Raw genomic sequence first — 16,198 nt, forward strand, 5'->3', positions numbered from 1 at the left:
AAAGGGGAATGTGGGCTGAAAAAGGTAAAAAAAAAGGGAAATTAAAATCATGTAATGTTGTTGGTGGAAGGTAATTATCAACACTTTTTATTTATTCCATGATTCGTGTTAAAAAATAGAAAAAGTATCTCTAGTGGTAACTGTCTTTGGAAGTGCCCATGCATTTTCGATGCAGTTGAGGTCAGATAATAAGCTGGCCATGGCATACAATGGAATCTGCACACGAGCACAGAATTGTCAGCAGGAATACATACTATATCAGGGTGGCCCCTCCAGTATAATTCCCGGTTTTCAATGCAAACTTTTCAAAAATTCAAGGTTACAAGCAGATTTTTTTCTCTATTTCAACCATTTGTGTTACCGCCTCTCGCCACCCACACACATACTATATACATACAAATATATTAACAATATGAAGGGTCTGAACAGATGTTCTTGGGTTACCAACCAGGTTAAATCGGCGTTAGCTTCCAACGTTTCGAGCGCATACATTGATCTCAGCAAACGCAGATTTAACCTGCCTGGTAACCTAACAACATCTGTTTGAATCACATCGCCAGGATAGCTACAATTCATATAATATAAAGGGTCTGTGTGATTCCAATGTATTCAAAAATTAAAATTCAAGTAAGCGGTTACATAAAATATTTATTTTAAGGTGAGGAGTTCACATTTGCCATGTCACATACTCACTCGAAATACACAAATGTTACGGGATATACTAATCTACGAAAAATGTTAATTGTAAATTAATTTCAAACTCAAATTTTCCTATCAACTTCAAAATATCATATCTTGCAATAATCTGATAGATTGTTCTGCAAAGGACACTAACAAAGTAAATGGATTGAGAGAATTCTGTTTATTTTTTCACACAGCTTTCTTTTCCTTCCTCCATAAAAATATAAGCTGAACGGTAAAAAACTTGCTTCAGGGCATTTATAAATATGTGTAAATTCAATGGATAAAAGTTGCAAATTTTCCATGTCTACGGACAGAAATTCATGCAGAATACACAAAATTCCCGGAGCCAATAATTCATGCATAATTCCCGGAATTCAATGAATTTCCTGTGTATGTATCATGTTTTCAAATATGCAACAACTTTTTTCGAGTAATTACACATATAGTTTAATGTTATTAAGCAAGGGATGGAAAACCCTTACTGTTAGTTATTGTCAATCCTTTTTGGAGGGCACAGACCCCCTTCATATCCTTGGCAACTAAAGCATTTGGACATGTGAATGTTACACAATTATCCTCTCACACAACCTAATCATATATTAAGCCTTACTTACGTTTACAAAATGCTTGTAAACCATTCCACACTGCTATTGGCAAACAGACCCTTTTTGATGATCCTACAAGGTTGTATCCTGGTTTGCAGGTGAATTCACATACTGTGTCAATTGAATTGTTATTCTTATTGCACGTGATGTTCCCATTGTTTGGCACTTTCAATGTTGGGCATGATTTCACTAGAAAACACAAAGTGAACTAAATAAATACATTAAGAGTGAAGGTCTTCTGAATTTAAGCAATGTGCTTCATGTAGTGTAATTCATCTTATAATTAATATTATTATGCTTTGTGACAAATATTCTTTAATTTCTCGAAGTTTTCATATTGAGCTTACATCTTTCTCAAAAGCTAAGAATATAATGAAATCTGATGTGCAATTTAAAGAATATTAGTCACTAAAGAAACAAAGTTGTGTTACACACACACACACTTTGAAAACCATGTGCACCATCATGGGGTACCCTACCAACATCTAAGATTGCATTTGAGAAATCTAAACAAGCACAGTTTCAGTTTTCTTAAACTGAAGCTGTACTTTAACAAGATATTTAGATTTGCTGTAAATATCATTGCATGTAAAAACAATGCTTCATACTTCATTCTGGATGCTAAATGGCCACATTATTTAATATTTTAACAAAACACCATGCATACAAGAATGTAATTAAGTAACAAAGTGAGCAAATCTTAACCACAACTCAATCCAATTTTTGATTTCCAAATATTCAATTTTTTCAAATCCTAATACAGGTATATAACAATGTAAGTTCACTATACTGTAAAATAGCAAACAATATTGACAAAAAGCATCATTTCTTGACATTCTTGACTGGTAGACACCCTGTACCAGATTTTTATTTCTACATTCTGTCATGCCCAATATAATTGTGTAATTTTTAATATGCTGAGTTAATATGATGTTCAATCACAAAATATTTCTAAGAAATTAAAGGTATTCACTTTATTTAACACTTGAAGACAACAAGAATATAAAAGTACTGCAAATGATATGTTCATACCTGATAATGTAGCTGCCTGGGGACAAAATTTTGAAAAATATGAAAAACCCAATGTTTCGTTGTTTCTTAATCAGCATTGTCAAGGGAATGGAGGGAAAGTGTAACAAGATAAAAGGTGAAAAGGCACAGACACACTGAAGCTGCCTTTTTATCACTGCAAATTAGAAGTATGCAAGGGCAACGTCAGTTATTGGATGCAATATTGTCAGGTCCAAGTGGCTGTCATTCCCTTCGGGTGTCTCAATAGTTGAAAGCCAAGATAAACAAGGATTGCCAGATTCATTTCCCTTCGAGGTATTGAGTGATGTAGGAATCCTGGTGCCTTAATGTTTTCTTTCCAATCGACTTCTAGTCCCAACCTGAGTGTGTGCATCATCCAGTGAAATGCAATATTGCGTTTCAATAATATACCTGGAAATACCGTAAGTTCTTCGGTTTCTCTAATATACACTGCTCGCCATTAAAATTGCAACACCAAGAAGGAAATGAGATAGAAACACGAAACTTGGCAAATATGTAGTTCATGTGGTGTGACATGTGACACGTAGAACATGGTTGCATAACCCCAAGGAGCTAGTAGCGTGTACAGCCTCCACGGGCGGCAATAACTGCTGCAACACGGCGAGGCATGGACAGAATGAGTCTATCGATGTCTGCTTGCGGTATGGCATCCCAAGCGGCTTCCACACGGTGCCAGAGGTCTTCAACATTACGTGCCGGAAACCTGAGTTGGGCCAGCCGGCGACCCACCATGGACCAGACATGTTCAATTGACGACATATCCGGCGAAAGTGCTGGCCAAGGAAGCAGGGGCACGTGGTTAGCTTCCATAAATGCGAGGACATTCCTTGCAACATGGGGGCGCACGTTATCCTGTTGAAAAGTGGCATTATGCAGTGCATGGATTAATGGGACAGCAACAGGGGTGAGAACCTGTGTGATGTACCGTTGGCTGTTCAATGTCCCTTGAATGCGTACGAGACGCGAACGAACACCTATGGCGATGGCACCCCATACCATGATACCCAATGAAGGCCCTGCGTGATGATGCATGATGCAGGCGTCATGAAGCCTAGTGTCACGGTGCCGCCACATGCGTGTACGTCCATCATGATGTTGTATACAGAAGCGGGATTCATCAGAGAACACTACAGCATTCCACTCCGCCATCCATGCACGACGATCTTGACACCATCTCAGACGCAAACACCTATGCTCTAGCGTCAGAGGAATCCGCAACAGTGGGCACCGGGAAAAAATTCCCCGGTTCGCCAAATGACGAAGCACGGTTCGTGGGGACACTGGACGTTGTAAAACATCCCGTACTTCATGCGCAATCCTAGTTGAAGTGGCCGTTCTGTCTGTAAGGGCCATGCGTATCAGACATCTGTCCTCTCGTTCCGTCGTCTGACGCGGACGTTGTGAACCTCTACATCGCTCTACAGTGCCTTCCTGGACCCACTGGTTCCATACACGGATCACTGTGGATGCATTCCGTCCTACACGGACACCGATCTCACAGTAGGATAATCCGCATTCACGGTATGCAACAATTCGGCCGCGATCGAACTGGGAAACCTGCTGGAATCACTGCCGTATTCGACGACGTGGCATTGCTGACCGATTTTAACACACTACACTCACGACCATGCACTTTCTCTGCTCTTCTGCACCTATCTGACCTGCTACAGGTACCACTTACCAGATGGCGTGGCAGGCGCACATGACGCATGACGGCCTTGAACACCTAATCATTTCCTTCTGCACCTCTCCTCTACACACTGTGCACATTTCGTCCGATTCCGATTACTCCTTCTGGGTGTTGCATTTTTAATGGCGAGCAGTTTATCTAATACGGTTCTTAATTCTATCTTTGACAGGTATGGCTTGTGCCAAAGTCAGACTTTTCCTGTAAACAGACACTCACCCAACTTGTTTGGCAGAGAGAATCTGTTTATGAAAACTGAATGTGTGTCATATGACTTCAGTGAACCTCCAGGAAACAATACACAAGCCACAATTGATCTTCGTCCACACCTTTGAGTGCTTTATATATTTATGGTTACAACTGCACTTTATGATGTAGAAATACCAGTGTTCAAAAGAGATTTTACATAAAAAAATGTATGGCGTGATCTAGCTAATATAGAATGTCTTGTTAACTACCTTGATGGAGGATTCCAGAAGAAAATGAAACAAGGATTTCAGTTTTGTAACACTACAATCACTTACTTATGCATGTAGCATCTTCTCCTGACCATGTCCCATTCTCCTGGCACAGCCGAATGCTGCTCCCCACCAGTTTATACCCAACTTCACAGCGGACGCCACACGCTGCATTGAACACATTTTCACAGGAATTCTTCACAAAGTATCCCTTGTGAGGAGGATTTAGCACTGGGCATGTAATCACTGAAATAACAAGAATTAAGGTTGTATATTGAAAGATCAAGATCATCTATTTTAACTGATTATTAAAATTATTTTGGATACATCAATATTGAATACAGGGAGAATCAAATCCCTTGTCAAAAAACACTCCCTACAAAACTATAACTAAAATTGGTTTAAAGAGTCCTTAAATAAGTGAAAGAACAGGTAAAATAAAATGTACAGAAATACTTTAAAGCAGCAGGTGTTCGCAAGGGTGTAAAAGTGGTCATAACAAGAAAGGGTGCATGGTTGTAAAAGAACCTACACTAGTCATACACAAAAATTTCAAAACAACCATGTTTGCGAGTATGCATCTAGTAAATTTCCCTGAACCAGTTGTAATCATTACATTTTCTATGAGACCAATAAGGGAAAAGAAAAATAAACTTCTACAGCTTTAATTTTCACATACAAGTAATATACAGGGTGACTTGTAATTAGATGTATTCCCTGAAAGGGGTTAAAGTAGAGACAATTTGCAATAAATTTGACCATATGATACCCCGTCCGAAAATTAGTAGTTTTCAAGAGAATCGAATTTCTATTGTTTTTTTTTTTAAAAAATGACAATTTTCCACATAAAAAGATGAATTGAGAAAAACTGCTCATTGTATGGCACTTATTTCAGCGTTTTCTGATAGATAACAAATAAGTGGTTCGTTGAAGAAAAGAGGCTAGAGAGGGACCAGAGTAGGAGAGCAGTTTGCCCACCCTGAAGTAAGTAAGTAAGTAAGTAAGTAAGAGTGAGTGTGAGTGAGAGTGAGTGTGTGTGAGTGAGTGAGTGAGAGTGGGAGAGAGAGAGAGAGAGAGAGAGAGAGAGAGAGAGAGAGAGAGAGAGAGAGAGAGAGAGAGAGAGAGAGAGAGAGAGAGAGAGAGAGAGAGAGAGAGAGAGAGAGAGAGAGAGAGCGAATGAGAGAGAGAGAGAGTGAGTGTGTAAGAAATAATAGTCATCCACCAGCATCTCAAATCCTGACCATAGCACTAAAATACAGTTATGGGTTTTTACCCTTTTAACTTGAATACAATTCATATTTTCTTCTCCATCAGCAAGAAGAATATATTTTTCAAGCTCTGAACTAAATACTTTAAATTTTATATTGGCTCAGTATATATGTTCATATTAATTGGGTAACACTTGAAAGTTGTTGCATTCTGAATAATAAAAAAATTGACAAAGCATGCAACAATATTCACAATCAACAAAAATCCATGGTTTCTGATTTTAGATTGAGTGGTTTGAAGAAAAAGTGTGGAGGCAGATAACAAGTTTCCTCTAGGAAAAGCAGCACCATGCCAAAAGTAATACAAAACTTTGTTGCTCATGATCTCATATTGATTGATGCTGAAAATAAAAGAAAAAATTCTGAAAAATGGTGGCCACATAAATGGTCATTTATCCTTGATGAGTACGAGTAAGTATCTCAACCAACTCTCTTACTTTGATTGGTAGCTTACTTGAGGATGAGAAATGACAGTTATACAGTGGTATTCACTGTCTGCTGGTATACTGTTACACATATCAACTGATGATAACATGTCACTTAGCTTCAAAATGTAGCATTTGAGAAATTTGCTAATATTTACATATTTCTATTTTGATATAAAAAGTTTACTACAAATTGCAGGATCTGATATGTGTGGTACTGAATCAGTTAAATATTGTAAATGTATAGATTCCAATTTTGATATACCATTTTCAGCTAATATTCAAATATTGGATTCGTCACATCCCTACTTCATATTTATGAAAACAATAACAGAATGGCAGAATCATGTACTCAATTGAAGTATATTTACATAAATATCAAATCAATAAAATTATCAATAAATCTACTGTATACACCATATGTACATACATATATATGAGGGATGATCAGAAAAAAAAATAATACAAAGCCTGTAAATTCGTTTGTATTTATTAGACGAATACAAACGGACTCACTTGAAAGGATACTTGCAAGGATGGTTGCAACTGATAAGAGGCAATATAAGCCATTTATGTGTATATATATGTATTGAGATTTTTCAGAAACGAAACACACTGTAAATTTTGTAACATCGTGTAGGCTACAGTTTGGCCATAAATACTTTTAAGTATAGTGTGTGTTTTAAAAACAACTTTATACACTGCACTTAATGAAACTTGATCTACAGCCTAGATTTCCGCAAAAGATGTAACAGCAAATCACAGGAATGTGAATGTAATTGGGTTTTCACCCAATTAAATGCAGAGTATATGATGTGTTGATAATATATGCGTACTTAAGAATCTATCATCACCGTGAAAACGACAGATGGTAATTATGTAATAGAATATTGTGTTACCATAAACTGAGGATAATTTTTTTCCCCCTCGTAGACACTTGCTACAGTTATGTGTCATTCCCAAACACATTTCGCTCTCCTATTTATAGGGCACATATTTACAAAGTTTCCTCAATTTTTCCCCAAATCAAAATAAAACTCAATATTGTTTTAACAGAATTTTGAGTGACGTAAAACAATGCTTGGTGCGAAAAAATTATATTGCACCTAAAGCAGTATGGCAGAGTTTCTCATCCCTTGTAACTTTACATATCTTTAAATGATCAGTCGATCGATCAGTCTTCCCCAAGTAACCATAAATAGTCCATGAACATAAGAATAAATGCAGACAACTCTCTCATTTCTAAAACCTAACGAACTAAAGAAAAGGTCACCCACTTCCCCTTCCCTCGAGAGAAGTTGATTTCTCCGCCCCTAGCCTCAAAAAACCAATATGTCCTTTGAACAGAAAAAAAAGAAAAAAAAGGAGAGTTACACTTACCAGTGCAATGTGACATTGCTTTCGATTTATACTTTTGGCAAATGCCTTCTATTGACAATGGATGCAAACAAAACGATTCTTTCGAGTTTCCTGATGCCAAAATATACCTGCCCAAATTCCAAGAATTATGTCTGACACATGTGCAGATTTTTAAATGGCCAATGACCATTTTGTTTGTGAGGGTTCTCAAAGAGGGATTAGTCCACAAAGACTGAAGAAAATCTTGAATAGGCAGATGCCACTCCTTGGCTAATGTGATCCATGTGGAAGAATGCCGAATGCGGACTCACATGTTGTCTTGGCTCAAAGGGGATACACTTGGGTCTTGCAGCTGCAGAATTCCTTAAGTCGAAACGGGTGCACTAGATAGATACAGGTTTAAGAAGTGATGTTCTAGATTTCAAATTCTTTCAATTTGTCTTTCGAAGTAGTGACGAGTTTGACTTTTAATCAATCATTGATCAGACCCCACCCCACTCTTGTATGTACAGGGGGAAGGGGGTATGGGGGGGGGTCTGTGGCAGGTCAGAGGGGTCTGGACCCCCGCTAGTTACACCTGTGGTATATTGTAATATTCTTACCATTATGCACTCTGATTTTATTTCAGCAAGAACAGAGAAAAATTACAACAAATTAGAGACTCTTATCATCTAGAGAAACCAAAATTTTTGACAACTGCTGACGAGATGGTTGCAAATGATAAGAGGCAATATAAGCCATTTCCTGTCACCACATCACAAGAGGTAAGAACAATCAACATTTTCGGGGGGGGGGTAGAAAAACACTTAAGTGAAGGTGTCAAATTCTTTCCTTTCATCATTATTGTGAGGGAAGAGCAGAAAGTGACACCAGTGTGGCACAATAGCAACCAAATATGTAAGCATGTGCAATCAACATTAGCATTTCACAAATGACTACTCCGAAAAGTAATGACCAAACGAAAAAAAAAATCTTTAGTCAAGAAGGTTGCATAATTTAGAACTGCACAATTTGTATTCATGTCTGGATATTGAAAGAATAATTAAATCAAGACGACTTAGATGGGCAGGCCATGTGGCACGAATGAGAGAGGAAAGAAAGGTTAACAGGATTCTTGTTGGGAAACCTGATGGCAAGAGACCTGTAGGAAGGTCAAGACGAAGATGGAGTGATAACGTTGAGATTGACCTAAAGATTGGATTGATGTTGCCCAGGATGGAAGGCTTGTTTTGCTGCAGCCATAAATCTTCTGGTTTAAAAAGGCTAGAGAGTTAGTTAGCTCTTAGCATTTCTACCAGGGAGTCGTAACGTACCCAATTTGCGTTACACGGTACGTTCCATTTTGTAGGAGGAAGAGTATGGTTCCACTGCTGGTACCCATGTAACGTAACGAAATGCAATATCTTATAGAGTGACGTTACAAGGAACGTAACAAAATGTATTATGGTAGATATTAACGTTATAAAGGAACGGAACGAAATGAGCACATTGGAACATAACGTAATATGCAATATGGTATATACTACCGTTACAAGTTACAAGGAACGTAGTAACGAAATGCAATATGGTATATACTAGCGTTACAAAAAAACGTAACGAAATGCAACATGGTAGTAAATAACGGTACATAGGAACGTAATGAATGCAATCCTCCGTAACGGAACGAAGTGAAAGGCAATATGGTTAATTAACGTTACATAGGAATGTAACAAAATGTAAACCACTGTAGCGGAACGGAACAAAATGCAGTTGGGTACATACCATCTGCATAAGGAACGTAAATAAATTCAGTATGGTAGATGTTAACGTTACAAGGAAAGAACAATTCACAAATGTTAGCTGGTAACGTTATAGGCGCGTGACAAATGTAATCTATTAAACATCAAGGAAGAAAAAGGAATAGCCAAAATCTCTTACCTTTCTTTTGAACATTGCGAAAAATAACTCAGTATATCGTATGGGATTAATGTGAAATAGCCGTTAAAAATATGGTTGTTTGTAAAAAAATGAATTTCAACCAGGGTTGATAAAGGGTCAGGAATTTTAAATCAATTCAATTCCGGTTCAGCAGGGAATATTAGCAAGCATAAATGGATCTGGACCGTAAAGAGCCTTTTTATGTTTAAAATATTTCAATTCGTTCCAGGAACATTTTCTCCGGATCAATTGAAATACGGCACAGGGACCTTCTTTCCGGATCAATTTAAAGACTGTCTAAGTTCCATATTGAAATGAAAGAATACGCAACTTGGACCGAATTAAAACTGTGCGATAAAGAAGGTTCCGGTCTTGTTGCGGAACCCAATAGAACCCATTAGAATTTATGGGTTCGTGGACGTTTAACAACCCTGATTTGAAAATTACATTTTTGGCTCGAAATTGAATACAGCTTCCAACTAGTGTAGAAATGAGTAGTCATAGACGTGCGCACGGGGTGCAAAGGGGAGGGGGGCACATGCCCCACCCCCTAATCATTGACGTCTGCCGATATTTTCGACGCAGGGACAAGCAAGGTATTTTTCCATGGGGCATATTAACCAGATAATAGTGTTGCCCCCTCAAGAAACACCACTTGAATTCGAAATTATCGCATTCCTGCATTCCCATTATAATAAATTAATGTATATTACTATGACTGGGATCAAATTATACGCGTGAAATATATACTTTTAGCTGACATTCGTTTTCTAAAGGGGAGATGTGGCCATCCTCGCCCCTTTCAGATTTCCATACTCCTATATTATTATACTTTAATCCAGAAATTTAGGGTTGAGGAATCTTATCGCCGGTTATTAAACGATATTATGCTCTTGAAGAAAATGAAGTATTTCGAAGCCGATGAAAGTTCACAAAGCAACAACGGCGGAAGAAGGTGCAGTGGCACAACCACAGAGGGCAGGGGAGATTAGCCCTCAAACTTGTACGGAAATCAATTCTAGGAGGTAAGGAAGGCAAAAAATTGGACTATAGAAAGAAAGGTTGCAGAATCTAAGAGTAGCAAGACAAAGGGATACTGAAGATGGATTTAGTTTTCACGTCTGTCGTGCACTATTTCTTCCAGACGGTCAAGAGCACCTGCAAGGAGGCACAGAGGGGCAATTGCCCCCTCTTGATTTCTATCTTTATACAAATATAAATAAAGTTATATAAACTTGGACAGTTGCTGCTGCTTACGGTGTACGTTTTGCCCGTGTAAGGTAATAAATAGATGTATTATTAATTTTTGAAACCCCACCGTTCATTTATAAACACACTGTATATGAGTCATTGTGAATTCGAGTCAATTAAAACATTTTGCTTTGTTGGGAGATTATCTATTAGGATAAAATTTGGACATAATGAATCTAAGTAGAGAAAATGCAACTTGTATATCAAAATTGCCATGTCCAACTGATCTCCGAAAGTAGTGTTTAGCACGTCACATTTCAAGTATATTGTAATAATCTTCAATTAAGCCAAACGTTAACGAACAAAACAACTTTTATTTAACTTATAACTTCATGTTATATAAACTACATGAAATACATTTAACAAAGACAAAAGACAAAAGACAATCTCTCTCCAACTCGACTTGCTCACAGTATCTCTTCTAAAATTTTTATCTTTTATATTTTTCGTAACTTCTATCATATATGATTGATTAATTTGAGTCCACTTTATGCACAGTTAGGCTAATCGGGACTGGACCTACAGTTTAAATTGAAATCCCAATCACTTGTGTCTCCACCGGGTATCGAACCCGGGACCCCTTCATTACAAGGCGACGACGCTACCACTGCGCCATCGGGGAGGCCATTTCAAGTATAGTCCATGATTGTATCTAGTAGTATATGAACGAGATGTGTCCCTCCATTCAAACAATACGTGGCTTGTCCCTACCGAACGAAGTGTGTCACTTATAAATTAAGTTTCCGAAAGCAGGTATATTATGCATGAACAGAACAAAAAATACTCGTGAGAAATTACAAAAATTATAAGTAAGTTCGTGGCGGGAGTTATTGACGGTTTTCCCCACAACCTATCCGCTTTAGGTTCCGGGTTCGAGTCCTGGTCTGTAAATATCTTTTTTAGGTGTATCTTAATTAATTTAATCTAATTATCATCCATCTTCATAGTTTCGATTAATTATAAAAGTGACATAAAAGCGAAGCAAAATAAGAACAAATAAAAATAATTGCAAAATGATTACAATGTCAGAACTACATTTGAAAAATAAAATGCGAACAGAAGATTCATTTTCAAACAGGTATTTGGGTAGAATTGTGTAGACAGACAGCATGCTCCCGAAAGTTGCCAATCCACGTGTAGCATTACCTTCGATACTGGGGTTGTGCTTTTTCAGGAAAGTTTGCTCGACGCTCTTCAAGCGTCTTATCAAGAATGCCTCGGTGTTTGCAGCATTACCAACTTATTTTCCGTCGGGAAAATCTTTTTTCTCCTATTTAATCTGCGGTTGGCTCTACAATACATCATATTAAACGAGATACAACAACTGAATTACGGCGAAGTAGGTTAGAAACCCTGCGTGCTCAAGAGCAGCTTCGATAAGGCACCTGAATTGTTTCGAGCTGAACCAGGAAATGGGCGATGTTTATTCCCCAAGGCCATTCCGTAAAACTAATGCCACAAGAAGTTTTCTGTGTGGATTTGTGAGCATGAAATTGTAGGTTAATGATAGTGCTACAAGACGTCAAGTGGATTTATTTTTCTGTTTCGTTATTTTAGATAGCTTTCCTACCTATATAGTTTGAATAACTAATTAATCATTTGATGAGCAGACAAACACGAAGAAGCCGATCCCGTGGCAAATTGGTTAGCGTAATAAACTGCAAAGTCTAATGTCGGATTAGAGCCTGGACTAGAAAATATGTATGGGTTGGGTCATTGTCTTTATACCACTTCCATCACCTATCACATCCTTTATCATCGCGATTAACCGAAAGTGGTAGACGCGAAATAAAAATAGAACCTTTGCATGGAAGTCCGAAAGAGAGGCAAGGGAGGGGGGGGGTGCACGACCCACCTGGAAAATGAAAGTCAACCAAAAACTATATATATATCACACAATTCCATTTCAGCTGCAATAATATATGTTAATTATTGCATGAACATAACTAGCTAACTAACTAACTCTCTAGCCTTCTTAAACCCGAAGGTTCATGGCTGCAGCAACACAGGCCTTCCATCTGTCCCTATCTTGAGCAAGTTCTATATACTCTTTTCCATCCCTACCGATTTCCTTTAGGTCTATCTCAACGTTGTCCCTCCATCTTCGTCTTGGCCTTCCTAAAGTTCTCTTACCATCAGGTTTCCCAACAAGAATCCTGTAAACTCCTCTTTCCTCTCCCATTCGTGCCACATGGCCTGCCCACCTAAGTCTTCTTGATTTAATTATTCTAATTGTCTCCTCATCCCTTTTAGGTCCAAATATTTTCCTAAGGATCTTATTTTCAAATAAGATGAATATGATAACTTCAAATTAAAGCAATGTTTTTTGAGGAGCCAACACTGTTATGCACCTTGTTTGCCCCCCCCCCCCCCCAGGAAAAACTACCTTGCTTGCCCCTCTTTGGAAAAAAACTCAACAAAGTGCATTGTGAGGGAAATGCGTTACAAGTTGTCAGGCACAGTTCGAGCTCCACAAAAACTTGGTAACAGTAGATCGGAATGTTTCATGCGTGATTTTCAAAGATTTTATGGAGTTTGCACTGTGCCTGGCAACTTGAAACGCATTTCCATCACAATGCACTTTGTTGAGTTCGCCCTTCGTATCCGCAATGCCTCATATTTTCAATTACTTTGAAGCATTTTGGACCATTTTTTATTTTTATAAGCAACTGCATTAATTGATAGAATGATCTTAAACATGAAACTAATTGTTTCTTCCAATGATTAACTGTTTTCTTTGCCTTTCATTACGCTAGGTCACTCAGCCGCTATCTTCGTTGTGAGCCTAGATTAAGTGTGATTGGAGCTTATCCTATATGCTTTCTTCATACAGCATGGCTGTCGGCTACATGTTTGACATCTTAACACAACTTCTTTCAAACATCGCTCATGAAATGTATTTCACCTATCGTCCTACGGGAATCAGAGGGACGTAACTACAAAAATGCTGTTTTCAGTTTCGTGAAAAAAAATCCTCTGAAGAGTATTTGGAGTAAATCGACATTTTCCACTTCTAATGCTTATCTGTAAGGCGGAGTCACGTTTAAGAGTCATATTCCTAAGAATACATTATTTCCTCTCCTATTAATTTGATAAATTAGAGTTAAGTCGCTCTGGTTCTCACACACGCTTTCAGCTCCTATTTTCCAAAATTTGGCACGTTAGGTATTACGCCAGATGTGTCATTTGGGTACGCTACTACATTTTTATTATATGCCTGTGGAGATTCGAACAGTGTTCTCGGCTTGCGAGCCAGGTTATATCGGCGTTAGCGTCCAACGTTTGGAGCGCGTACATTCCTCTAAGCAGGATGCTCCAATGTATGCGCTCGAAACATTGGACGCTAACACCGATTTAAGCTGGCTCGCAAGCCGAGAACACTTCGTCAGGAAAGCTACACTTTTTTACCCATGAAAGTTATTGTCCGTGGCCTGCAAGCAAGGTTCTTGCAACAAACTGCCTCGAGAGAATTATGCGTAGGCTATGTGTGACTTTTCTGTTTCTCAGACCACGTGTGACTACCTACAAATTATGTGAAACAATAACATAAACAACTTCCCATCTGAGTATGAGAAACCACTTGCATTCTAGCCGGGTTCGATTCCTGGTGGAGGCACAGTGATTCGAATTCCACTTTAAACTGTAGGCCCACTCCCAATTAGCCTATCTGTGCATACAAGTGAACTTAAAACAAGACAAACTTTCATTCTAACCTCAGTCACTTATGGGAGCTGCTTAGAAGTAGTAGTGTTGACTGCCATGACTAAAATTTCTGGATCCAAGTTCACTTCGTCAGTAGACATTTGACACCAGCCACTCAAAGAATGACGATAACGAGAGAGAGAGAGCGATAAAAGAGGGGAATATAGAGAGATAGAGAGAATAAAGACAGTGAGAGATCATAGATGATGAACAGGAGAAAAAGAGAAGTGGAGAGTGAGAGATCATAGGTGAGGAACAGGAAAAGAGAATGAGAAATGAGAAAGACAGAGAGAGAGAGAGAGAGAGAGAGAGAGAGAGAGAGAGAGAGAGAGAGAGAGAGAGAGAGAGAGAGAGAGAGAGAGAGAGAGAGAGAGAGTGTGTGTGTGTGTGTGTGAGAGAGATAGATAGAGAGAGAGAGAGAGAGCGAGTTGAATAAGTGCTAGTTGATAGAAGAATATTCACACGACACAGAGAGAGAGAGAGAGAAAATAAGAAAGAGGGAGAGAGAGAAAGAAAGAGAAAAATGAGAAAGAGGGAGAGAGAGGGAGAGTTGAGTAAATGGTAATTGATGGAAGAATACTCACACAAAACATGCTTTTTTGGGAGTCGAGCCCGGTGGTCAGTTTGAAGGCGAGAACGAAACCAAAGATGATTATTGAGAATATAGGAAGAATCAGCAAGAAAGTTGATCCCCCGTGGAACTGTTGTTGTGTCCTGAATTTTTCCAAACAAGGAAATGCCCGATGTTTTCAAAATGCTAGAATAGGACTGTGACACCCTTTCTCCAGTACATTAACTGGTTTCTAACAGGAAGGTTTTTCAAAGATACCGTAATGGCACACTTTCTTGGATCTATGACCGTTCATTGACAAGAAGTGTATTTTCTATTTTGATGTTGATTGTCTGTTAATATCCTTAAGTGTTAACGGGAGACGCACTATTTCGGAAGATTGACTTCCCCAAATTTGGTGTCGTCTGATTAATAATGGGGACAAACATGGACAATGTGTTTGCGGAAAATTTTGTGCACTGATGACGTTGAAGTAGCCACTGTATCGACAACAGTATAAAATTAGATGATTGTCACCAACTTTCACATTTCCGAAAGAAGCTCAAGAAGACGCAAGCTGTATTTGCCGACTTGTATCTCTAAATTAATAACAGGTAAGACTGCAGTAAATTGTTACAATGTTTACTGATTAATATTGAATTGTGTATTTGAGATAAAAGTTTAATGCGAATTTTGTGCATTTTGTTAACTTTTTATTAGACTAATCGCGATGATGATGATGATTATGACAATTTTAATTTTAAAAATAATTTTATGTTCGGATAGCTTAATCAGGACTGTGTCTATATTTTAAATTAAGATCCGAACCAGTGCTGTTTCTAGACCGATATTTTAATATAAGACATCGGTCGCAGTGAGGGTCCACGAGTGGGAAACGCCACAAAGATGCGAACTTGGAACTTTTTGGCACTGTATTATGTTAACCAACCGCTACGATTCGGAGAATGGTAGCAAGACATCTGAATGTCTTTCAAAATAAAATTTGTTGTGATTTTATTGATTGATTGATTGATTTGTTGTTTTAAGTCCACTTTATGTACAGGAAGGCTAATCGGGATTGGACCTACAGTTTAAAGTGGGATCCGAACCACTGTGCCATGTGCCTCCACCGGGTATCGAACCCGGGACCCCTTGATTACAAGGCGACGACGTTACCACTATGCCATCGGGGAGGCCTGTTGTGTTTTAGTTTAGAGCAAAGATGAATTGAAAAATTTA

General features: G+C 38.3%; 2 protein-coding genes across 4 annotated transcripts in view; one reads left to right on the plus strand and one right to left on the minus strand.

The window, feature by feature from the left end:
• LOC146000424 (sushi, von Willebrand factor type A, EGF and pentraxin domain-containing protein 1-like) overlaps positions 1 to 16,198 on the minus strand; it is a 194,569-nt gene that overhangs the window by 123,601 nt on the left and 54,770 nt on the right. For all 3 annotated transcript variants that reach the window (XM_083138037.1, XM_083138036.1, XM_083138038.1), the window contains exons 5-6: positions 4,554 to 4,733; positions 1,299 to 1,478 (exon numbers count right to left, since the gene is read on the minus strand). In XM_083138037.1, coding sequence (XP_082994163.1) covers positions 1,299 to 1,478; positions 4,554 to 4,733 — 360 coding nt within the window. The remainder of the gene's footprint in view (positions 1 to 1,298; positions 1,479 to 4,553; positions 4,734 to 16,198) is intronic.
• LOC146000425 (uncharacterized) overlaps positions 5,995 to 16,198 on the plus strand; it is a 38,097-nt gene continuing 27,893 nt past the window's right edge. The window contains exons 1-2 of the mRNA XM_083138039.1: positions 5,995 to 6,166; positions 8,168 to 8,303. Coding sequence (XP_082994165.1) covers positions 6,045 to 6,166; positions 8,168 to 8,303 — 258 coding nt within the window. The 5' untranslated portion in view covers positions 5,995 to 6,044. The remainder of the gene's footprint in view (positions 6,167 to 8,167; positions 8,304 to 16,198) is intronic.

Source organism: Lepisma saccharinum, chromosome 16, assembly GCF_977018435.1.
Source record: "Lepisma saccharinum chromosome 16, izLepSacc3.1, whole genome shotgun sequence".
Lineage (NCBI taxonomy): Eukaryota > Metazoa > Arthropoda > Insecta > Zygentoma > Lepismatidae > Lepisma > Lepisma saccharinum.